Raw genomic sequence first — 26243 nt, forward strand, 5'->3', positions numbered from 1 at the left:
AAGCTTATGTGAGAAATACAAACTAGGTCCTGAATCACTCCACTACTACTTGGGCAGAAAAGTTGAGCTCTATGTGCATCTTGGTCTAATTTTCTCCCAAACTGAGTTATGTACTATCAGACAAAATTTGCTAACAGCTTCACTCATTATTACAGATTAATGTCACTGCTTGCAAGAGATGCTTACTTTCCTCTTATATAAGCACAGCCTTTGATAATTAATCCTGATAACACTAATATAGAGACCCCAATACTTGACATATTATTCAATGACTCTTGGCAGAAAGGAAAAGCATCTCACTTGAATATGATAAAATACTATAAAAATCTGTATTTTACTGCCTTTCGTGAGAAATTTAACTATTTGGAGAAATAATTTTATAGTTTATTGGCTGATTTTAATTTATACTTAACTATTTGCTTTATTTTTAAAGAAGACACATGAAAATTGGTGACAATATACAACATTCTCCAGGAACCAAACCTAGGAGAGATTAAATTTTGCCCCAAGTGAAATAGCTAAATTCAGTGGATTTTAATTACTTTTGTCCCCATGGGCTTTTTTTTTTTCTTCTTAATTTCTTATATTTTCCCCTTAGGTTGCATGATTAATTTGCACGTTGAGTCCCATACTGTCCGTGAAACGAAGCAGAATGTATGACAGACGAGGTGATTAGGTGCCACCTTTTGACTGAGCACTAAGCAAGGTTCTTCCGACGTCGGCCTATGTCAGTGCGACAGAAGGAGGGTCACCTGCAGTCATGCCTCCGCGCTGCTGGGCCCGGCAGCGGCTCACTCAAACTCCGGCTCATTGGAATCCTCGTTTCTTGTAGAGATAGGCAGCTCAGCATCATGAGAGGCACTTCCCGTGCCCTATTTTTCATTCTGGGGTTGTTTAGAAATCATATCTTCTTGACTCTGAAGATAACAGCAGCCCATGGATACATTTTTACGGGGCCGCAATAACTTCCTGAAATCCATGTGGGTTTTTTTCGTGAATGAATCCGGAGGCCTGGGAAGTTGCCCCTCCCTGCCCATCACATTTTCTCTATATTGCTTTCTCTAATAGCTCTTTTGGTGCTGAGATTCTAAACGTAAAGCTTAACACTCAACCAGTGTAAGCAACGTTCTTATGGAAAGCCGCCTTAATGTTGGCTTATGCATGAGATGGAAATGGCTTGTGTTATCCATCGTTTAAAAAATTTCTAGTGCTCAGACTCCATGAAATGGATTGCTTATGGGGAGATAATGTCTGTTCTATTCCTTTTTAAGTCTGTGAAAAATGTCATCCTGGTTAATAGGGTGATTAAAACTCTTTATGCTCCGGGAGATAAATGTGATTATGTTTGTCATACTCTACCCAAGATAAAGACAGCAAAGACGGCAAACTTGCAGTTCCATAACATTTCCTCTCTTCCATATCCAGGAACATTCAGAACTCAATACACAGATGGTACTTCACATAAAGAATAACATTATCTGTTAAACATTTTTCCTTTCCATTAACTAATTTAACAATATGCCTCTGGTATAAAAGGAATAGACAAATGACTAAATCTTCTGATATCTGAGTTCTGACTGTAGAAAAATACCACTTCAGTCATATAGCTTGTTTTCCTTTAAATTTTCATCTTTGTTACTTCATTTCTGCTTTTAAAGAGCCTATGCCTGGTGTAGTCTAGGGACTCTGTGCCCGTCAACCTTCCCTCTGCAGGTGATTCACGATCATTCTTACGGGGCCACCTTGCCATCCCTCAAGGACAACAGACATAAATGAAAAGGGTTTGTAAACATGAGGCATGCCACAGAAGTATGTGTCTAAACATTCATTCCTCAGGCCTCCCATGTGCCAGGCCCTGTGGGAAGGGAGCATACCCACCATGCTCCTAGACTCAGGCCAGTAATATGGACACAGCCTGTTCAGTTTGGCTCGTGTCTTTCCTTCCTTCATCCCATTCAGAGGCTAGAAAGCTTTTCTTAGAGATTTAGTTGAAAGCTGGGCGAAGAGTTTTTGCTACTCCGTATGCCCTGATAAATTCCACAGTTTTTTCCTTTTAGTCCTGGATTTTTAACAGGTTACGTATGAATCCCAGATGCTGCTTACACCTGTTTAATTAATTAACAATACAGCAAATTTAACAGGGTAACGTGGTCCAGAGAAAAATGTTACATTATGCACTTGACATTTCATTTGAAAATTTTCCTTAGAACTAAAAGGTTTCATTATAACAGAAAAATTTCAAATGTACTTTATTAAACCTGATTGCTAATTAGAGCCTAAGTAATTATAAAGAAATTGCACTACTGATATCCAACCATACTTTTCGGGATATACTGACATATTAAAGTACTTTCTTTAAAAAATGTTCATCTCCAGTAAAAATAATTGCAATGTAGACATTACCCTCTGTTTTCTCTAAGAGATCATGGAGGACAGGAAAGGGCTGGGCGCGTGTGGAAGAATCCATCGGGAGGCAGTACTAACCACTTAGTATTGGGACTCAGTACCTACATAACTTTCTGGTTAAAAATATTTGATAAGACAGGTGATAAATGGCCTATTTTTACATTAACAAGCGAGATAAAACTACAAACTATTAGTCAATGTTTAGGGACACAGAACCAACTTCTCAAAAAAGTACATTTTATATCCACAATACCATTATTATTTTAGCATGACTACCTTTTTGGTTATCATAATCTGTTACTGGCTTCTTCTCTCTGAGAATTTACAGGGCCTTGAGGTGAGCTCATCAGCTAACTGACGTACAGTGTTTCCCCATTAACCTGTCACTGTGGAGTTGGCCCAACAGCAGCAAGCCTTCCAAGTCCGACAATCACATACCAACCAGAAAAGCTGTGGAAACTCATTTAATTAGACACACTGAGGTACTAGTGCTGTTAGGAGTCTGTCTATGAAGATTTTCCATCGTATATTATTATGCATTTTTTTTCAGGTACAAAACTTGGTTTTAGCGGTTATAAACAGAAGCTATTACCCTTGAGATCGTCTCCACAGAGAGGTTATTCATATAATTATTTTTAAAGAATCTTCCTAATTTTGGGAAAACCTTAACACACACACACACACACGCCCATATCAATTTAAAGGAAAGCACACAGACTGTGGGCCTATGTGGACACTGAACGCCATCCATCCCATGGGTTCAGTCAACAATGCACACGCTCCTGACGGTAAATGGGGAGTCCCTTCGCTTCCGGGGCATCTCCAAAGCCACCCTTTCCACGAAAGTTGTTTTATTAGACTTCCCCCACCATGCTCATCTCATTTGGATTTCAACACTTCCTCCCACTCAACAGACGTTTCGGAGTTCTTGGGAACTGCTGGAAATATTGATTGCATTTTACTTCGAAAGTCTTTCATCTAAAAGAAGAAAAAAAATCAGTTATCAAAATTAAAAGAGGAAAAAAACCAAAGCAATTAGAGACCCCGTTGCTGCCCAAATGATACTTCGTAACTTGCGGGTACAATAAAAGGTAAAGACTGCTCTAGCTACCTTGAAAGGAAACGAGACACCTCTTTTCTTCTTCCAGGTATTAACCTGTTGAGCTTTCAGTAACATAAAGTGCCATTCTGAATCTGGAAAGCAGCATAAATTGTCAACCCTCCATATTTATTTCCTACCAGAAGAATGCTATGTATTGTTGGCTTTCATATATGAAGATGCAGCTGAGAATGGGAGTTCTGGGTCTTTTTTTTTGGGGGGGGGCGGTCTGTTTATCTTAAATATACCAAGAATTTTGGAGCCAAAAGGAAGAAGTGGAGAGAAGAAACTCAGTAGGAGGTTAATGAAGAATGAATCAGTGGATGGCAAATAGACTAGAATGTTCTCATGTACCAGACAGTGTTGAAGAGTCTGTGCAGAGGTTATACCGGCGGAGGCAGATCTGGAACCTGACAGTTGGAGCAGGGGTTGGAAGATCTTTAAGATGCAGTGTCGACCCGGAGCACCGGGCTCCACCTGCAGAGCACGCTGCCCTAAGGGAAGGCAACACTCATTACGGGAGCTGGACAGTCTTTACATTAGACGGTCCCAGCTACGCGCCGTTTGATGCATTATTTTAACCCATCTGGTCCCGTTGTGAAGCTATCACGTCAGCACTATGGCACGGCCTTACAGTATTCGCCTCGGCCATATCCTACCCGCCTTTCTCAAGGATACGGAGCCCCTCCATCAGATCTGTGAAGCACCCTGGACTCATTCCAACACAAAGTCATTTCTTGGAGTGGTTATTTTGAGAGTCGGCTAATGTTTTTTTGTTTTTTTTTAATTTCACTTCATTTTGAAGCTGATTCCTTACCTTGTTTCTAAATTCAGCAAGTGTGGCATGCTCAGGACTTGTCAATTCCTAGGCATTCACCCCGGTCCCTGCAGCACTGCTATGAGCAGCACGGACTCTGGTATCAGATACACCTCTCTGTTCAAATCCTAACTCCACTACTTGGGAGAACTGCTTCTTCTCTCTAAGCAGAAGTTGCCACAAGTGTAGAACGGAGATCATTACCGGCTTATAGGGCTGTGAGGATGAAAGCACAGCACCTAACCCATGGTGGTACTCAACATATATTAGCTATTGTCATCATCGTCAGTGCTGTGTTCCAAGAACAAAGTTCACATGGATATGTATAATAATATAGTAGGTTTGTTAAAAGCATTACTTTACAGTTCAATATCATTTTGGGCTACGTATTTTGACACTGGAAGATCCATAAGGTTACCTATTCTATGGCCAGCTCAATTTTTGGGTCCCAGACACCAGCACTCAAGACACACACGTTCACGGCACGTGTGTCTCTCCCTAGCCCCATCCTCCATGCAACTCTCCAGCTTGTACTGTGGCGAATCCTTCATGAGAGGCTGTCGACTAGAGGCAGTACTGCGGAGGGATTGGAAACTGTAGTTCCAAACAGCAGTTCTCAAATCATGTGTTGCCATTTTGGTTGTCATAATCACAGGGAACTGCTATTTGCGTGGGGGGCAGCAGATTCTAAATGTCTAACGTGACCACAAAAAGAACTGCTTTGTCCAAAATACTAACATGGCCCCACTGAGGACTCTTGCATAGACTTTCTCAGTTCAAAGACATCTCTGCCCAGGGTCTGCAACGTGCTACCTACTTCTTTCTCTTCACCTTTATTGGTTGAACATCTGTCACAACTAAACCTAATGACAGTTTTCAAATGGGTTGTCAGAGAGTGAGGACATGAAGAGAATCATTTAGCATTTCGCCTTCTCAGGGATGTGGAACACAGGCCGTTGCTGAGAAGGGAGAAGCTGGGGAATGCAGATGAGGTCTGGGGAGGGGTAAAGCATGGCTGCTCTACTTCCGCGTGGGGAGCTGTGCTCCCATTTCCTCCTCTTGGACTGATCTTTTTTCTTGCCTTTAATTTTCCAAGGATTGTTTCATTTACTTGCTTCTGGAGTCATGAGTTACTGAACCCCCAGGAGGAATCTTACCTGAAAAAGAGCCAATCAGGAAGAGACAGGCTTCAAAGAGAGGTCAAGGAAGTGAGGCAAGTGGCTAAAGAACACTATTTAGGCCTCTTCTTTAATTTTACAGCTGTGGAAATGGAAACCCAGAGTCCACATTTCAGTTCTAAACAGGGCCTCATATGTTGCTTTAAACAAAGGGGTTCCACACCAGATTATTAAGTTTGGACTATTTCTGTTATATGGATAGGAAATGAAAACGTTCAGGTTTTTTCACCTCTGTCAATTTCTGATATGCAGTTCAGAGGTGTTGGTCTTACAGTGATACTCTATCACAGGCCAACAGAACTTCTCCTGCTTAAAGATGTGCTTGAAAAGCTTTCGGGGTTAATTTAAGCAAATTTGATTAGAACACCAGTGTACTGGATTCCACAATAACAGTGACAGCTATTGCTAGAAATCATTCCCTACCCTATATCCCAAAAGTTTCGGGAGGATGGGGCATGCTGGGAACTAGTCTCCATCCAGCAACTCAGTTTTACTCGGTAGCATTTTGCAAACACTGGGATCTCTTCCCTCCTCTTCCCTTTTTCCTCTGACCAGGGAGAGTTGGACCCTGGCTATGGGTCACAGGGCTACCCTTCTAAGCAGGGCCACTGTGTACTGCACAACCCCAGGGGCTGCTCTCCACAAAGACTAAGACCGGAATGGCACCCCCCGGGGCAATGAGCCCATTGCTCAAGAACCTTAAGTCCCAATGTTTGTGTCCAACAGTGATGGGTTGTCATATTATTAGGAAGTACTACTTTCTAAGGCAGTTCTCAAATACAGTGTCATGACAGCTGGGAAACCTATTATAAGTACTTTGTCACTAATATGGACATTCTGAAGACTGGGTATGAGGAACTTTTTAGATATTAGAATAGATTCAAGATTATGCCTCTAGGGGCGCCTGGGTGGCATAGCGGTTAAGCGTATGCCTTCGGCTCAGGGCGTGATCCTGGCGTTATGGGATCGAGCCCCACATCAGGCTCTTCTGCTATGAGCCTGCTTCTTCCTCTCCCACTCCCCCTGCTTGTGTTCCCTCTCTTGCTGGCTGTCTCTATCTCTGTCAAAAGAATAAATAAAATCTTTAAAAAAAAAAAGAAAGATTATGCCTCTAATAATGTTACTCTCATTCACACTGCAACAGCTTTTTGAAGGTCCATATAGCCAGTATGCCGGGAGTGAGACATGGGATACTGCTGCACATTTATCAGGCATGTCCTGGCCGGAAAAAAACAACATGAAGACTTTTGGTCTAATATATGGTGTGCTGAAAAACTTAAAAGCTCAGGAGATGTACCCAATTAATTTGAGAAAACCCTTACAGCATCTATTCTTAAAAAAATAAGCAGTTATTGGAATTAAAAGCTCAAGTTGTAAAATGTCTTTGCCATTGACTAGCTCATTTAGCTTCAATTGCCTCTTGCAGGACGAGAGTGCTAGAGGTAGAATGATGAAAGCTCTATAGGACCAAATGATGAGAAAGCCTTTGGATATGTCAATAATTATGGTGCCAAGAGTAATTCTGAAGAACTTGGAAATTCAGCTTCTTCATAAAATAGAGTAAGACTCTGTTATTTGAACAGGAATAAAAATGTCTGCCATTTGAGATTACCTGGGTGCCAGGCACTGTACCAAGCATCAGGCTATTATTTAGTCTTTACAATTCTATGTGGCAGAAATGAGAACCACCACTTTACATATGAGAAACCAGAGGGCAGAGAGGTTAACCCAGCCATGGTGACATGCTTTCTAAGTACAACTGACTGGATGATGTCCAGGGCTCTTTCACCACAGCCAATCTGGTTCTGTGACCTGGAAAGAGCTGGTACCTCTATAACCTCTAATCACATACCAGCTTTCACTAAAAAGGACTTCAAAACCATATATACTCTTACCATGGCTACCATTTTATTTAGAATGGTATGGCAGATTATTATCAATGTTCACTGATAACCAGAAATCATGTACTTCTAGATATAAAGGGGTTCTACTTCTCCATCCTCTTGAAGTTAATTTAATTGCAGCTGTTTCCAGGTCACTTTTACCTTTCCATGGAAATAATGGAAACCTGTGTTACTACAGAGGTTCCTCAAAATCAAAACAATCTGAGGTACGAAGCCACCTTGTGTAGGACAGCTCCCCTAGAGACTCAAGTAAACTCACGGTGGATTTTACAAGAGAAATAAACCTTTGTTATTGTAAGCCACACATTTGGAGACTATTTTTCACTGTAGTATAGCTCAGCCTATCCTGACTGACACAGTGAAGAGAATTACAAAACAGATCTAGGGCATGCTCTGATCCCCCTCAAAATTACATTAAACTTGGCTGAAACATGGTGAATAAAAACTCGAGGGCTGGACAAAGGGGAAGAGGAACTCTGTGCAGTTAAGCTTAAATAGCTCTTAGAATCAGCTGGAACAACCAAACCACCATTCTTCCCACTTTCAGAGAGCTCAGTACATAAATCAGTCCCATTATATGATTCTACTTCCTGGGTAATCAGAACATTTCTAGATGTTTCCAATAAAATAGTATGGGAACCCTGATCACTACGGTAAAGGGTCATTTTTTGGGGGCGGACTGCTGTCCTATGTCTACTTGATAAAATTCAACTAAGCAAGACTGGCTTTATTTATTTATTTTTTAAATTTGTCAGAGAGAGAGAGAACAAGCAGGGGGAGCAGCAGGCAGAGGGAGATGCAGGCCCTCCACAGAGCAAGAAGCCCAGAGGGACTCAATCCCAGGACCTTGAGATCCTGACCTGAGCCAAAGGCAGACGCTTAACTGACTGAGCCACCCAGGCATCCCAGAACTGGCTTTAGAAAGGAGATGCTGGTATCTTTCAATTTTGATTAGTCCTGCTGATATCCACATGGATCCTGAGATATGTTTGAACACACCATTTTATTTATTTAATATTCAATTGCATTAGGAAAGCTAACATGAATTTAAAAATCTTTCTCAGGGCGCCTGGTGGCACAGTCGGTTACGCATCTGACTCTTGGTTTCAGCTCAGGTCGTCATCTCCAGGTTGTGAGATGGAGCCCTGCATCAGGCTCTGCACTCAGCAGGGTCTGCTTGAGATTCTCCCTCCCTCTTCCTCTGCCCCTCCTGCTTGTGCTCACTCGCTCTCTAAAATAGATTTTTGAAAAAAACCTTATTTTCTAAGTTATTAGTACATCATTTAGGTAAAGGTCTGACAAGCATCTTCACTTTCTCCTAAACCCTCATTGTATCAAACGCATATAGTCTAGAATCTACGGTAAAGTCAATTGATTTAGGAATAAAAAATGAATGTCTAACTTTCTGAGAAATATAATCCCTGAAGTACTCATTAAAATAACCAATTTTTATGACACTGATTAACAACAGGGCAAAATTCAAAAACAAACGCTTTCTATTAATATGAAATAAACTGAGCAACAGGGATGACCCTGGAGCATCTTAGGGCCAGGGCCCACTCTGCTGATAAGACCGGGCCTAACAAGAACAGTTTGTAACACGCTTCCTGATTTAACGTGCTAACAGGTCAGGTTCTCAGAGGCAGTTCTAAGATAATTTAAGTCAGGCTTTGTTTTTAGCAACTCCAAAATTTAAGTATGCTTCCCTTCCCTGCTGAATAAATGGCAGTAACACTTTCCATCTCTGTCAGGCCTCTTTCTAAAAGCTTTATATTTTACTGCATTAAACACTTTATAACTGCTACCAACCAGATCACTCTTATTTTCATATTTTAACCTAATGATTCTGCTTCACTGGCATCCATACATGAGCATGTGTGTGCATGTTCCCCTCTGCCCCTCAACAAACAGGACCTACTCGTAGCTCCCATTTTATAATGCCTTTAAGGCCCAGCTGATACTGTCAGAGGGGAATTAAGACAGCTGATGACTCCATTACAGAAAGTACTTCTGTATGTACATTTATTTTTATATTGTAGAGGAAGTTACAACGTCTTAAAAACAGTATATAAATGAACATAATAAGTATAAGCCATCCAGAATGAAAGAACATGTACTTAATGAAACTTATCATTTCTGTAACACAAACACCTATATCCTAATCCTTTCTGGACCAAAGAGCAACTACACAAACACACACATACACACACACAGCAAGTACTGCTACATCAGTGGTACAAAAACACCTCCTCTGATGCAATCACTTAGGAATTGTGGGGAAAAAATAATCCTGACATCTGGATGCTGAATAAAAAAGCTGGGGGACTAAACAAACAGGCAACTCACTCTACTTTCTTTCCTGTTTCCAACTTCTAGAAATTGAAGCTTATAAAAAAAAATTGACATACACAACCCTGTAACTACTATCCCTTCAATAACTTCAGAAAGGTAGTTGCAAACAATTTTAAAGCTTGAGCTCCCTCTGAATTTCCCAAAGTGTTTCTGCACTCTTCTTCAGACAAGCCTGTTCTTCAGTGGTCAGCTTTATCTTTATAAGGTCTGCAATACCATTCTCTCCCAAGATACATGGAACACTGAGGAATACTTCTTGATTTATTCCATAGAGACCCTTAATTATGGTGGAAACTGGATGCACTCTTCTAAGATTCTTCACAATGCTTTCTGTTAAATCAGCTACAGATAGGCCAATGGCCCAAGAAGTATAACCTTTCATTTTAATAATCTTATAGGCACTAGCAATCACATCTTTGTGGACATTTTTCCACTGCTCAGGATCTTGATCAGTTCCTATATCTGAGTTCAAATCCTTCAGAGGGACACCAGCGATGTTCACTCCACTCCACACAGGAACACTCGAGTCTCCATGCTCTCCAAGGACCCACCCATGACAGCTTTCAGAGTGGATACCAAGCTTCCGCCCAATCAAGAAACGGAAACGGGCAGTGTCCAGATTACAACCACTTCCAATTACACGGTTTGGGGGAAATTCACTCAACTTCCAGGTCACATAAGTTAATATATCCACTGGATTGGAAACAACAATCAGTTTGCAGCGAGGGCTATATTGGGTAATACTGGAAATCATTAATTTAAAGATGTCCACATTTCGCTGGACTAAATTAAGGCGTGTTTCCCCTTTTTCCTGGCGTGCTCCTGCTGTGATGACCACAAGGTTGGAATTCGCAGTGACAAGGTAATCTTTGCTGGACACAATAGTTGGCATCTTCATGAAAGGGCTGCCATGTTGAAGATCCATTGTCTCACCCTTCAGTTTGTCTTCATTAACATCCACAAGGGCAAGTTCATCGGTCAAGCCCCTTAATAGGATGCTGATAGCACAGGCCATGCCCACCGATCCGGTTCCTATAATGGAGACCTTGTTGTGATGAACGGCCTCCTCGGAAGTGAAATTCTTTATAAGTTCACACTTTACGGTTGCCATCTTAGACACGGGGGTGACGGCCCATGCCCCCGTGAGCGGGAGGCCCGCCGGCCGGCGGGGACATAGCGAATTCACTCTCCCAGAGCCCACTCTCCGGCTGGCCCGCAGGACGCCCACAGCCCAGCTCATGGCGACTCACTCGAGAGGTGGAGGAAGAGAAAGGAGGGAAGCGGCACGCAAGCTTTGAGGTGTGAAGGAACGCTGCGGGTGACCGTTAGACACCCGCTCCGCTACTGCGGCTGCGCAAGCCCGTGGCTGTTGGGAGGTTCCCCCCCAGTGCACTACTGCGGCTGCGCAAGGCCGTGGTGTCGGAGGGCCCCGCAGCCCGATACTGCGGCTGCGCGAAGCGGCTGGCGGGTGGGGCATCTCGAGGGCCCGCAGGAAGGTACCTGGGGTGGGAAAAGGGCTTCTCTAGCAAATAAATTCTGAGGTGAAAGTTTTATAAACACGAATTCTCTGCAATTTTTAACGTGTATAATGGGCCAACCCAAATCCCTGGGATTACTGATTTTCTATTTTTGCTACAGATGCCAAGTAAAAATAATCCCAATAAGTACAGATAAAAATGGGGTTAAATTTCCTGATCTGTATCCCTGCCGGAAGAATAAGATGTGTGTGCTCTGTCTCCAAATGGCCGCCTTCACCATTTCTCTGCATCTGTAGAAGTGGGACTCCTGTTTTATCTTGTGTCCAATCTGAGAACTTTCTATTTGGAAAGGTTCCACTGCCTTTATACCAGTCACGACCATGACCCACACCTGTGGGGAAGTCGCAGCAGCTGACAAGGGGCAGTGCGCTAGCCCAACAGTGAAAACTCACGGCGAGACGCTGTTACTTCTTTCTCATGCCAAAGGAAAGCTTGTGATTCAGAGTCCTGATTAAAAACAACTTCTTAAGTCGAAAGGTGGGGAGATAGCCTTCTATTAAAATGAAGATATATCTTAAATGTCCTTGAAATGGCAAATTTTGACCAACACACAAATCAGATAATTGATTTAAACAGTAAAACAGATACTGCCCAGTACACAACAGGGCATCAGTATATCTTGCCCTCCTCTGCATTTCTCTGGTCAATCTTATAAACTCCCTTGGAAGTTACTAAGGAGATAGCAGCTTTACATCTGATGAAATATAAATATATACCCTAATAAACCCAGTAAACTATAGAAGTCCAAATAAAAATGGCACTTTCTCTCCACTTAGAAACAGAATTCTGACCATATAATCATTCCTCAAAGTTCTCCTTTCTTTCTGAGAGAGCAATATGTTCTTCCCTAATAGGGCTCTTGGCACTCCCAGCCCCCTCCCAGTCAGAAAACAAACAAACAAAAGAATTTCAGTTTCAGAACACCAAATCTTGACAAAATGAGTATTTCATATTTAGGACTTAGAAAGCTATTCTCTTTCTTTCTGCCACTGAAATGCAGTCCAGAAAAATAGGAATAATAAGTAAAGGAGTTGGTGAGGGGTAGAAAAGTGTGGCTATTATTGGGATTCCTGCAATCCTGTTTCAGCGTGACTCAGCACTCTAGCAGGGACCAGACACCCCGGTTAGAGAGTATGGGGTCACAAACTCCATGACACACAAAATGGTGAGAGCACCACATACATGAGTTCTCTCCACAATGGTGGTCAGATTTACGGTAACCATCTGTCAAATTGAAAACTGGAATTTTTTAAATGATCATCTTTATTTAATGGTGGCTAACATGTTAGAGGGATCCTTTTAAAAGACCAACTTTTGATAGTTTCTTTTACCCCAGTCATAATTGAAATGTTTTAACCTGATGCCTGTTCCCACCTTCCTCCTATAATGATTCCTTTGACCAGTCGAGTCATTTTCCAAGATAAGTGTTCTTGAGGAAGAAATTCAAGCACATAAAGACTCTTAGCTAGATGACTTCTTTCTAAAGTAATTTTCTTTCTAGAGTTTGAACCTCTTCAGGAATAAAATCTCTGACAGCTGCCTCTTCAGTTTTTCCCCTCAGCCACAACTAAATCAATTTTGAGAAAATAACACACTCCAAAATAAAAATACCTCAAACAAAGCAGCATTTTATTTACAGTAAGTCTCGAGATAAGAAGGGAAGAACTAAGAAAGACAAAGAGATGTGCATGACCTCCAGAGTAGATTTGGGTCTACTCAAAGATATGCGAAACCAAATATAGCCAGACAGCTCTCTAATAACCTGTTTTCAGTGACTCTTTATTCCTTTTGAATGGAAAACCTAACTCAAATTATTCAAAATACGGCATAATATTATAGCTAATGGCAGGATTATGCTTGATTACATCACTTAGGAGGGAGGAAGCAGGAAATGAAGAGGACCAGCAAGTCTCTGGACCAGCAGTTGTTGCAACTAAGTCATTCTATTCCTTCTGCCTAGACTCTCACCCCCAGCTCCCCTGCCCTTTTTCTATCTAGGAGTCTGGTTCAAATAATTCATCCTCTCAATCTTCTACACTCCCCCAGGCAGAAGTGACTTTTAAAACTCCTATACCACCAGTGTCTTTTGTACCTCTCTCCATTGTAGGATTTATCACACACTATTAAATGTAATTACTTATGAATTTGTCACTCCAAAGAGATCACCTTTTACTTAGAGCATGTCACCACCCTCTAGAACAGAGCTTGGTAAGTGAATTCTGTAAATATTCATGGTAGAAAAGAATGAGTATAGAATCCAGTGAAGTAAGGCTAGAGGGCTGAAAGGTGAGAGAAATGGAAAGGCACAGCTGGAGAATCCACTTGGTGCCAAAATTCTAAAGTAAGGGTTAGATAAAATGTGTAGGTGCCTGTCTGGGGTTCTTCGCAAGGCTGATGTATAAATTTCAGATAAAGATATGGATAAGCTAAAAGATTTCTTAACTGTTTTCAAAGCCAAAGCCAATACCTACCAAGTCAGAACATACAAAAAGAAAGAAATTCTACAGTGCTAGAAACACAGGAAAACAAATATTTAATGGCAGAGAGAATATATTCATCCTTTAAAAAAATGGTTTGTTCTTTGGAAAGCTTTTAAAAAATAACCACTGCACAAAACCCTTGATATGAAAAAAAAAGAGAGAGAGAGAGAGAGAAGCTGCAATGAAAGCAGTATTAATATTATAAGCTATAAACTCACCAGCAAGTAGAGCATTATATAAACATAATTATTTTAAAAGTCTTCTTTGTGATTTAAAAATCATAAAATGCAAATTGTAGTTTTAAAACAAATTAGTGGGCTGTGATTCTATTGCTCATATACTAAAGTCTATATAACTTTGTAATCCTTGTGTGGGGGTCTTCGCAAATACCAGCACCTTAAAGTATTTTCCTTTGTCAGTGATACTGGGAATGCTGGGGAGGGACCCAAGTAGGGCCACAAAGCTTTGTTTCCTGATAGAACAAAGGCAGACTGTCAAGTCAAAACACTGCAATCAACTTCCACTTATGGTATTCAAATATCATATCAGGAATTGGCAAGTTCATCTAATAAAGTACCCAAATCTCACTTCTGTTCTTTAAAGGAATCATCTACACGTAATTTTTGATACACTTAAAAGAGCCACGTATATTAATCATTAAAAAGGAAATATTTTAATGTAGCACAAAACATGAAAAACAAACTAAAATTCACTGGTACGTGTTTAAATATACCAAATTGTAGCTAAAAACTGACAAAGCTTAATTTTATGGATACAGACTCTAATTGCATAGGTGTGGTTTTATTAATTCACTCCAATTACTCTCTGCAGTTGGATTAATAGAAATAATACCACAGTCCTCAATAACAGTTCTAGTCATCCAAAAAAAAAAAAAAATGACATGAAGAATATGTTTGTAAATGGAAGTTACCTTCAATTTAGGTAAAAACTTAAACTTACCTAAAGGTAGAAACTTAAGTTACCTTTACAATCTCAAAACCGCCAGAACAGATTAACTCCCAGTTGGAACAGTTAAAGATTAGTTTGCCTCAAGACCCCATCTAGACAAAGAACAGAGCCAGCAGCAGGGACAGTAGGAAGAGGAAGAAGTGTTCAGTGGGGACAAAGGCTCAGAGGCTAGAAGAACATGGCCTTTCAATAGGCGAGAACTCTGAGTGCAACAAAGAGAGAACCAGGCCGACTCTCGATCGCAGCACTGAGGACATCTGCACCAGGTCCCTCTTTGCGGGGCCTGGCCTGTGCAGTGCAAGCTCTCGAGCTGCATCCTGGCCTCTGTCCACTAGATGCCAGCACCACCCCCACAGTTATGACAACCAAAACTGTCTGCGGATGTTGCCAAATATCTTTCTTCTATGGGGAGGGGAAGTCGAAATGCCCCCATTAAGAACCAACGGGTTAAAGAATAAGTAGGGGCCAGATTACAGAGGGACCAAACCATTCCAAGGAACTTGGATTTTATTCTCAAGGGAGGAGTGAACCATTGAAAATGGCAGAAACCATGATCAGATTCCATCCAACAGGTGTTTACTGGACACATCCTCTGTGCTAGCACTGTTACAGGTGCTGAGGATACAACAATGAACAAGAAAAATGAGGTCTCCATTTTCCTAAAATTTTCATTCTTTTTGTGAGGACAGATAAAACAAGAAAATGGTCAATATAACTTCATTTTGCAATAGTGCTGTGTAAAGAAGAACAGGGGATACTGTCAGAGAGGAAATGAGTGGTGGGAGTAAAGAGGCTACTTTATTTTATACCTGATGGTCTGGGGAAGCTTCTCTGAGGAGATGAAATGAAATTGGGTTGAAACTCTAAGTGCCAACACAGAGCCACCACTCGAAGACCCGGGAAAGGAGTCTCCCGGAAAAGCTGGAGGAAGGGCCCTCAGGAGGGAAGCCGGTGTACCATGGGGCGGGCAGCGTGGGGGTGGGGTGGGAGGGGTGATTGTGTGGTACAAGAGGAGGCCAGCGGGCAGGTGGGGCTACATCCCGCAAGACTTCTTTTTTTAAAGATTTTTTAAAGTTTTATTTATTTGACAGAGAGAGAGAGAGAAAGAACGAGCAGGGGGAGTGGCAGACAGAGGGGGAAGCAGGCTCCCAGCTGAGCAAGGAGCCCAATGCAGGACTCGATCCCAGGACCCTGGGATCATGACCTGAGCTGAAGGCAGACACTTAACCGACTGAGCCACCCAGGCGTCCCCCATCCCACAAGACTTCTTCACTGGGAGCCACTGAAGAGTTTTGCAGAGGAGTGATGTGATCTGACACTTTACAGATATCTCCAGCTGCTGTGTGGAGGAAAAGTTCAGCGGAAGTCAAGGAGAGGCCAGGAAACCTTCCCTATGCTAGGCAAAAGGTGAATGGTGGTGGAGGAGAGGAAAGGAGCCAGGCTGTGTTTAGCAGCACAGCCAACGAGCGGGACCTGCCCATAGATGACATGAAGGGAAGGAAGGGAAATGAGAGAAGCCAAGATGAGTCTCTGCTGGGTTTTTGGCTTGAACTGAGGGGATGGGAGTGATGCTGACTGAAATGGGAAAGAAGAGGGGAGGAGCAAGCCAGGAGGAGAGGTGGTGAGGAAACCGAGGGTTCCGATAAGACACAGGTTGCTGGCGTGCCTCTGGGACACACAGCTGATGATGTACAACATGCAGCTTCAGGGCAAATCCGACATCAGATTGTACGGATTGTTTTAAAATGCCGAGGACTATAATTGAGAGGACTGAGGGTCTGAACACAGGCGGATAACACAAGAATGCAAATATGAAGCCAGTGGATAGCCCCATGTTTAGAGGTCTGCCAGGGAGGAGCCAGCAAAGATGTGCAAAAATGGCCAGTGAGGTCAAAGGTGTCTCAGAGGCCTAAAGACAGTGTTTCGCGGAGGACAGAATGCTCAACTGTGTCAAATGTTGCTGAGAGGTCAAGTAATAGGGTGATGGAGAGAAGACCTGGGTGTGGCAACACGGAGGACACTGGGGACACTGACCAGCAGCTTCCGCTGCAGCTGGGAAAGCAGCTGCACTGAGGAAAGAAAGGGGAGGAAGTGCAGGCAGTGACCACGGCAGCTCTTTCCGGAAATCTGTTCTAGGAAAGGGAAGGCAATGAGTGCGCTGATGGTTGCAGCAAGACGAGGAACATCAAGAGAGAATCTGCAGAGGCGGGAGGAACTGGAATGTGTCTGTACATGCTGCAGCGGATGGAAAACTGACGATTAGCAAAGGCTGAGGTCAATTCTGGGAGCAAGGTTCTTTGGCAGATGGCCGTGGTGGGCCTTTGGGAGCAGCATGGCCACCTTGCCCATGGTGACATGAAAAAAGGCAGAGTGAGTGGTACAGATGCAGAGAGAAGTCTGGGGAAGATGAAGGCCAGAGCCCTCTTGCAAAGTGTGCAGCTAGGACTATGGAGAGGCCAGTGGGAGGCAGGGAGAGCAGAGATCCGTCGTGACAATCTTGGGGCAGGGAGACACCTCCAACTCCAACGACAGTGGGAGTGTGGGAGAAGCAAGACTTGGTGAGTGATTAGATACAGTGGCAAGAAAACGTCATGAACAGAATCCAGAATCCACAGTCTTTCGGGGCAGCTCTGTGGATGATGCTGTCGTTCACCGTGAGCACTCCAGGAGTAGGATGCAGGGTGGGGATGGGGTGAGGGGCAGGAAATAACAGTTCAGGTGGGAACACACATGATGCCTGCAGGACATCCAAGCATCAGTGTCCAGGCAAGTGGGTCTATGGGCAAGGAGCTCAGAGGTCAACTAGAGACACAGACTTGGCAGCCCTCTGTGTGTGGATGAAGCCACCGGGGCAGATGGACCCTGTGAAGGAGAAAATTTAAGGGCAAAGCAAGGAACCTAGCATAAGATGTATAAAATAAGACAGCAGCATTTCAGAAGTAAATGGGATAGTGGGAAGGAAAAAATAAGAGCCAAACTAGGATTGAGAAAAATTACAGAAAGAATAAAGAACTATTAAAGGCCAGAATCCATTAGCCCAAGAGGCAAACAATAACTGATATATCTGAGCCATCAAAAAATAGTGAAATCATGTTCAGTAAAGTCTACATTGTGGAAAGATACACAGCACATTAAAAAAAAAGATTTCTTGGGGCGCCTGGGTGGCACAGCGGTTAAGCGTCTGCCTTCGGCTCAGGGCGTGATCCCGGGGTTCTGGGATGGAGCCCCACGTCAGGCTCTTCCGCTATGAGCCTGCTTCTTCCTCTCCCACTCCCCCTGCTTGTGTTCCGTCTCTCGCTGGCTGTCTCTCTCTGTCGAATAAATAAATAAAAAATCTTAAAAAAAAAAAAAAAGATTTCTTAAAATTGTTAGAAATTATTTCAGTCAGGAAAATTCAGTTTGAGAATATACTGGTAAATGAATAATAATATATATAAATATATCAACATAGACACATAAAAATTTTTTTATAGATTCTTAGATATTTCTAAGTGACCAACCAATAATAGATACCTTTTACATCTAAGCATAGGGGGAAGCATAGGCTATCAGGTCTTCACTCCACAGTGCTTTATTTAGAGAGACCTGCTCATGTGAGTCCAATTTTCTATGCTCTGTGTTAGAAATAAGGACAAAGAAAAAGGAAACCCAAATGAAATCAAGGATACTTTTCCTCCAGTGGAATAAGGCTGGGAACATTCCTGAGGTGATTAAGCCTGATCTGTGTCAGGCTTTGGAACAAGAAGGCTTTCATGGCAGAGCTTATCTTTTCTAGTAATTGTTGCACATTCCCACTTAATAAAACGCTTGGGGCCCTATTTTACTTATAAAAGGAAACTGGTGGGTTTTTAGAAGAAATATTTTGGCAATATGCCAAAAAAGCTGATTTTTTTTTCCAGCCCCTTGGCTTAGGCCAAAACACCCCCCCCCCCCCAGAAAACAAAATACAACATTAGTCATTATCTCCCATTTTAAACTGAGCAAGGGCCTATGATTCCGTCTGTCATCACATCGCTCTTCCACATTACATAGAGTGCCTCTTACCACCAGCTGCCTCACCCATTAGAGCTGCGGTGAATGGGAAGTAAGGATTATAGAGATGTTCCTGTCACCTCAGACCTAAATTTAAGTGATGCACAGTGCCACTTCCAATTAATTTAAAAATGATTCCAGGAATATATTCCTCAATGCTTACACTGTTTGAAGGCCCTCAGCTTGACAGAACTATCTGTGCAAGATCATTATGACTCTGTGTTCTGGGCATTCTCGTAAGTACTATCAGGAAGTGGAAGTGAAGCTGGGTCTGCTGACGTTATGGTAATCTGAGTAAGGAACTGAAGTTTGCTTCCTGGGGACAGACACTGGTAGAGGTGTTTGGAAGCTCTCAAATTAGATTAGGCAAGGACGCAAAAGGGACATATTTTCAGTCGATTTTCAGACTTCCCCTGCAGATACCTCAGAAGTGGCTACCATTAAACAATTTGCCAGGAGACGGATTTGTTTTTAACCTTTGACTGAAACCAAAGAAAAGTACAAAGCATACAGTCAATTTCCTTCTTAGAAATCTTAGATGTTAAAAACTTCTAAGCTTTTTCATAGTTTTACTTACATATGTGGCTCTAGCATTCACTATAGTGTTGCTTCATTTGAGACGAATAACTTAAAAATGGCGTAGGAATAAACATATTTAATACAACATCTACTAGATGTTGAAATTAGCAAAAAGTCAAAAGAAAGATATTTTACTGTAATTAGCAAAAGTCCTCAGAGCTGGTCATAAGGTCATTAAGAAATGAGCGTAAACATTAACATAAAAAGTATACTTAGCAGGAGCTACCAAAAAAGCGCCGGAAAAAATACATTTTATTAGAATGAATCCAATATTGTCCTAGAGGAAAGATATAATATTACTTCTCTTAAAGAATATTTCTTTCTTTTTTTTTTTAAAGATTTTATTTATTTATTTGACAGAGAGAGAGAGAGATAGCCAGCGAGAGAGGGAACACAGGCAGGGGGAGTGGGAGAGGAAGAAGCAGGCTCCCATCGGAGGAGCCCGATGTGGGGCTCGATCCCAGGACCCTGGGATCACGCCCTGAGCCAAAGGCAGACACTTAACGACTGAGCCACCCAGGCGCCCCTTAAAGAATATTTCTTAGAATAGGAAAGACAAATACCAATTTTTGGAGAAATATTTAAGAGGTGTTTTATTTACATGTTTTACTTTTTTTTTTTAAAGATTTTATTTATTTGACAGAGAGAGACAGCCAGTGAGAGAGGGAACACAAGCAGGGGGAGTGGGAGAGGGAGAAGCAGGCTCCCAGCGGAGGAGGCCTGATGCGGGCTCGATCCCAGAACACCGGGATCACGCCCTGAGCCGAAGGCAGACGCTTAACGACTGAGCCACCCAGGCACCCCTACGTTTTTTTTTAAGGAAAAGGAAGCCTGGGATCTTGAGAAAGAAGCAACCTGTATCAGCAGATCAGGAGGCAACACAGGGACTGGAGAGATGTGTAAGGCTTTAATCACAGATTATTTGCATAAAAGCCTTCAGAGCAGCAGGGACTTCAGAGAGAGGCAGTAAAGGAAGACAGAGATTATTTTCCGTCTATCAGATTGGCAAACATTTCAAAGTAACAGAAACCACTAATGGCAAGGGTGCTAGGAAACCTGTATGCACTGTCAATATCTTCTAAATGTATAAACTTTGTACTTAACAATGGATATCAAAAACATTTTTTAAATGCCTCTGGATTCAATAACATCATCTGTCTTTAGGACAAATTTCCTGACCAAGAAAAGTACAAAAAGATGCATGCCTACAGAGGTTCAATATGGGGTTTAATAGTGAAAAATTACAATCTAAATGCTACTGGCAGGAGACTGATTAAGTAAATTATAATATAATGGAGCACCATGTAGCCATTAAAAGTGATGGAGATTTATACAGTCTACTATGCAAAGACGGTCTTGTGGCTGTTCAGTCAAAAAAGGTTCCAGAATAGAACAGTAAAACATTTATATACAATTATATGAATAGGCTTACAGAAGTCTGAAGGGATGTTTTTATTGTAATAAGTGATTACAACTCAGTAAGATTTCTGGTGGTTTTTGTTTTCCTTTTTGTACTTTTCTACACTCTTTTTTTTTCACAATGAGTACATAATTTTACAAAAGAAACACCAAGTCATCTTTGTTTTAAAAAAGATAGGTCCTAAACACGTTTTTCTTTAAAAGTAAGCAATATATGTAAATAAAAACAAATACCTCTTCCTACATGGTAAAAAACAAACTAAACTAAAAATTCCCTTTATTTACAAATTAATTTTAAATTTAAGTCTCTGGACGATTTAAAGTATTTCACAAGAACTAAAAATGTTTTCATTCATGGTTTTATTGCTATTGAGATTTAAGCTCCTCTGAGGGCAACAACTGTAAATTATCTGTGAATTCTAACTACACCAGGTATCATGAGCATATTAAATACAAGGCGCAGTAAATGTTAGCAATGGTCATTCTGATCGGTACTCTGAGACAGCCTCAACCTCCAACAAATGTTGAACGAGATGAGTCCACAGGCGTAAAAAGCCCTAAAGCTCCCCCAGTCACATCAATCAGGAATTATTTATACATCCAACATTTTTCCTTCTAAGGGGAGGAAAAAAGGCAAAATAGTCTAACCATAAATACGCTCATCTTTTCAGAAATCCTTTCAAGTATCAATACTTAACATAAACAAGAAAAGGTACAAAAGTTAAGTCTTTGTACTTGAGTAACATGTAAATAATTGTAAGTGGCATGGTGCTTTTTTTTTTTTTTTAAAGATTTTATTTATTTATTTGACAGAGATAGAGACAGCCAGCGAGAGAGGGAACACAAGCAGGGGGAGCGGGAGAGGAAGAAGCAGGCTCATAGCGGAGGAGCCTGATGTGGGGCTTGATCCCATAACGCCGGGATCACGCCCTGAGCCGAAGGCAGACGCTTAACCGCTGTGCCACCCAGGCGCCCCTACATGGTGCTTTTTTTTAAAAGATTTATTTATTTGAGAGAGAGAGAGTGAGTGAAAGAGAGCACAAGTGGGGAGGAGGGGCAGAGGGAGAGGGAGAAGTAGACTCCCCGCTGAGCAGGGAGCCTGATGCGGGACTTGAACCCAGGACCCTGGGATCATGACCTGAGCCAAAGGCAGATGCTAAACCAGCTGAGCCACCCAAGGCGCCCTGGTTTTTCTTTTGATAATTGGGGAATTACTAGATAGTATCTCTAGAGATCCGTATTTACTCACTGACAAGCATTTATTTTAACTACTTTAAACTTAAAATACTTGCCCCTAATAAAAAGAATCTAATCATACTGCCACAGTGTGAACCTGGCCTGAACACAGCAGTTTCCCAGGATCATTTGGGATCATCTGGGATCATTAACTGCATTAGGGGACCACAGGCCCATAGTAAATGCTCATTCTTTTCACAGTTAAGTTACTGTTATAAAATTAATGCCACCTCAATCATAATCAGATGATAAAATACCATAATTCAAAGTAATTGATGAATCCATACTGAGCAATCAGGCCTTGCATGCTGGCCCACAGTGCTGTTCAGCAGGCTGGAACTGGTGAGGGGATCCCACACTGAATCTGGACTGGTTTGTACACGAAGGCAGGGAGGCTCCCACCTTAAATCCTGGGCACACCTACTGGCTTCAGTCGGCTGACAAGAGAGCCTCCACTAGCTCTCCCTTTTTGGAAGCTCTAATTCAATAACACTATTGTGTAAAATATAAATTTATATCTGATGTATTATACATGTTCTTTGTGAAATGAAATTCCACAATAACTATGGATAAACAAAGTGTAAATCCAAAATATTTCTAAGAAACTGAAGAGCTTTAAGCATTTCAGCATGCCCTTGTTCAGGCCTGCAGATGTAGCTGTGTGAACTGCTCTCCTTCAGCCAGTAGATGGCACCCTTTTTTTTTTTTTTGGACTGGGTTTCATAATGACGAGTCAAGGTTGCTACCAACAATTATTTGACACTGGGATTGATTTTGATTTACCCGAATTTATCTAGAATGATATCAATTATTTGTTGAGTGCATAGATCTGGACCATTTCTGTCCAGCATTTTCTGATGAAGATTGTTTTCTTTAATCATGCAGAGCTAACATTTCCCAGGACTCAGGGCAATCTCACAATTATCCTCAAAACTCTCGAAATGAAAACTGAAATGTAATACTGCTCTCCACAAGGCTCGGAGTGGGTCATATAGTAAGAATTTGCTTAGAGAGTCTTAAAACTGAAAACTTCCATAATAACGATCTACTGGGGAGCCCTGTCTTGGCACAGTGCCTGGCTCAGCGTAGGCCCACAAATGTCTTTTGAATGAACAAATTAATAAACACAACTGCTTTTAAAAGGTGTGCCCCTGAAAAACTATCTGTGGTTCATTTTTTCTGTGAGACTTCTCAGATATGGAGCTCAAACTGATATCCCTAACGACCTACAGGTAGGGAGGCAGCGTATTTGTAGTCTCATGTTTTAAAGACATGAAGATATAAAAAGATTCCAAGTGTCCTTGTATTCAGTAGTGCCAATCAGAAAATAATTTTTCTTGCCCAACTATTTTATTTAGGCCATAATCCTCCTATTGGTGCCATAAAACAAAGAAGTTCACATCTAGAAACTAGAATAGCACTGGATAACCCATAAAGCCCAAGTTCTTGAGCATATAACTTAATCTAAATATCTTAATTTTGTTGGTCTATGAAAATTTGGATCGATTCATTATGACTCTTCTCATTCAAAGGCTATTTATATTTTAAAATATCTAAAACTTTATTACTCAGTTTATGACCTACATTACTAAGTTCTGGAAACATCATCTAACAATTCCATGAAGTCAATATAACAGACCATCCTTTTTATAGAAACTAAAAGCTTAATGACCTTATTAAGTTTTCAAGCCCTCAAGTATATTTCACATGTAGTCAAAGTTTTGCGAACGTCTAGGCAACTGTGCTTCATTTTTAGCATAAATTAATAAAAATAAAATATAGCACCATTTTTTTAAAAAGGTAGTATTACTGTTAAAGCAATACATATTTAAGGAACGCGCAGAAAAGTAAAATAAAAAATTCACCCCCACACCCATAATTCATCCACACATTTCTACCATATTTCCCTCCAGTTTTTTCTACTTGTTTTCAAATGACTGCTCTCATATTATATATACAAATGAATCCTGCTTTATCATTATACCCTAAGCATTTTCCTACTGAAAATGAAGGCTAAAAGGAGGTCTTCTCTTGTATGAGGAAAGAATGGACAGTCCTATACCTGACTGATGTTAATTACAATGTTGGGAGATGAGGCCCACATTGAAGATACCCGGTAAAACCTGTCAAATTATCAAGAATGTGTGGATCACAGTCAAAACCAATCACGATCAAAACCAAATTTACTACCTTCTTCCCCTCCTTTTGGCCCCTTCCAGCTACTCCTTTATTTCCTATCTTAGCTAGGGGAGGTAATACTGGAAAAAAAAATCTAGGTTTGTAAATCAGACTTGGGTCCGAGTCCTGACCCTGTCAATTGCAAGCTGTGTGATCTTGGACAAGTGACTTAACCTGAGTCCCGATTTCCTCATTTATAAAATGGGGGATATTACTATCTGCCTCATAGTTTTTGTAAAGATTAAATAATCTGCTATGTCTAAAATGTCTGGTACAATGCCTGCAATGGAAGGAGAGATTTTATACTGGTCAAAAGCAAAACTGAAGTTAACAAAAATCATCCAAAATCTTCAGTCACAGGTTTTCTAACTTTGCCAAGTAAACACAACTTTATCATTATAAACAATTACTAGCCAGCAAAGTTACTTTAAAAATAAAGGTTAGTTGGACTAGAAGAAAAGGAACATCTATCTGTCTATCAGTATGCTCTGAGTGAAAAGTACAATAATGCTTATGTTCAGTTATGATTAAACCAAATGTGAAAAACTCAGTAATGCTTATAATTACTTATCACTCGTCCTCCCTTGCAATTCCCCCTCTACGGAATCACTCCCATCAGCATACTCACACGCTAGTAATTCTCCCAACTTAAAACAAAACAAAACCAAACAAAAAGACCTCTCTTGATCTCAGTCCCCCTTCCAGCTATGACCGCATCTCTTTCTTTCCCTGTAAAGCAGAACTCAAGACATGCCTATACATACAATCTATCTCCTCCATTCTTTTAGATCCACTCCACTCAGGCTTCACCCACCAAGGACCGCCACACTGCTAACTTGGCGAACTCCTGAGTCTCATCTTACATGATTTAACCCCACTATACACCTTCTTCACCTACATCCAAGTCACCATTGTCCCGGTTCTCCTGGGTTTTCTCCTTTGGTAGAGAAATCTCCTTTGCTAATTTGCTCCATATTTTCCAACTTCTAAACCTTGGGAGCGCCCAGAGCTCCTTCCTTGGACCTCTTTTCTCTCTACATTCAATGCCTTGGTGAGCTCATCTGGTCTCCTGGCTTTGAATACTACCCATGTACTGAAGAGTCTCAAATTTACATCTTGACATTGTACTCTCCTCTGAATTCCAAACTTCTATATCTAACTGCTTGCTTGACTCCCCACTTAGCTATCTAACAGTTATTAAAAAACTCATAGGCGCCAGACTGAGCTCCTAACATTACCCCTGAACACATGCTCCTCTCACACTGGTCCCCATCCATCTTCCAGCTGCTCAAGCCAAAAGCCTTGGAGATCCCTGACTTCATTTTTTCTCTCACCTCTCACATCCGATGTATAACAAGTCCTTGCTGACTCTACCTTCAAAATATATCCAGAACCTCTTTTCATCAACTCCCTTACTGCCACCTATTCCAAACCACTGTCAATTCTCACCTCTAACACACAGCCTGGTCCACAGAACTTCCTACCAGTAGTTTAAAAAAAGCCAATCATTCCCAATATACAGCTTTTTAGCTTGGGGTATAAATCTCTCTCTCTCTCTCTCTCTCTCACACACACACACACACACACACACACACACACACTTCTTGAAAATCAGGCATATTTAGACCACAGAAAGTAGAATAAACATTCCAGATACCAATTACAGGATTGTAGTTACTTACACTGTGAACTCCTAAAGCTTTCCAGACTGCGAAGCTGATCACACCAACCCCACACCACGCATAAAGTGAGCCCCAACCCAGGGCTCGCAAGGCAAGGGAAGACCCGCTCTCTGGTAAAGCAGCTGTGGCCATACTTCCCTGCAATGAAGACAGAAAGGAAAAGTCATCAGTTCAGAAAGAGTAATTATTTCGGGAGTGTTTGAAACTCACGACTCCCTGAATGTCACTGTAATTTTGGGAAGCCAGACCAACCCAAGTTCAAAAAGCAGCTTTGCTACTTAATAACTGTGACTTAAGCCACAACTTCTCTGACTGACAAGGTATTTGAGTAGGCAGGGCATTGCCAGGAGCTGTGCTAGGTATCGGAGAGAAAA

General features: G+C 41.5%; 2 protein-coding genes across 2 annotated transcripts in view; both read right to left on the reverse strand.

The window, feature by feature from the left end:
• Positions 1–2232: 2232 nt before the first annotated feature.
• Positions 2233–26243, reverse strand: part of TMEM242 (transmembrane protein 242) — a 29649-nt gene continuing 5638 nt past the window's right edge. The window contains exons 3-4 of the mRNA XM_045805410.2: positions 25870–26007; positions 2233–3384 (exon numbers count right to left, since the gene is read on the reverse strand). Coding sequence (XP_045661366.2) covers positions 3286–3384; positions 25870–26007 — 237 coding nt within the window. The 3' untranslated portion in view covers positions 2233–3285. The remainder of the gene's footprint in view (positions 3385–25869; positions 26008–26243) is intronic.
• Positions 3404–25998, reverse strand: LOC123797483 (L-lactate dehydrogenase A-like 6A). Its single transcript, XM_087865613.1, has 2 exons — positions 25870–25998; positions 3404–18054 (listed from the first exon to the last, which is right to left on the reverse strand). Exon 2 carries the CDS (start codon positions 10994–10996, stop codon positions 9869–9871), a length of 1128 nt encoding a protein of 375 aa, XP_087721739.1. The 5' UTR covers positions 10997–18054; positions 25870–25998; the 3' UTR covers positions 3404–9868.

The sequence above is a fragment of the Ursus americanus genome, chromosome 11, assembly GCF_024610735.1.
Source record: "Ursus americanus isolate L20-20 chromosome 11, mUrsAme1.1.p, whole genome shotgun sequence".
NCBI lineage: Eukaryota > Metazoa > Chordata > Mammalia > Carnivora > Ursidae > Ursus > Ursus americanus.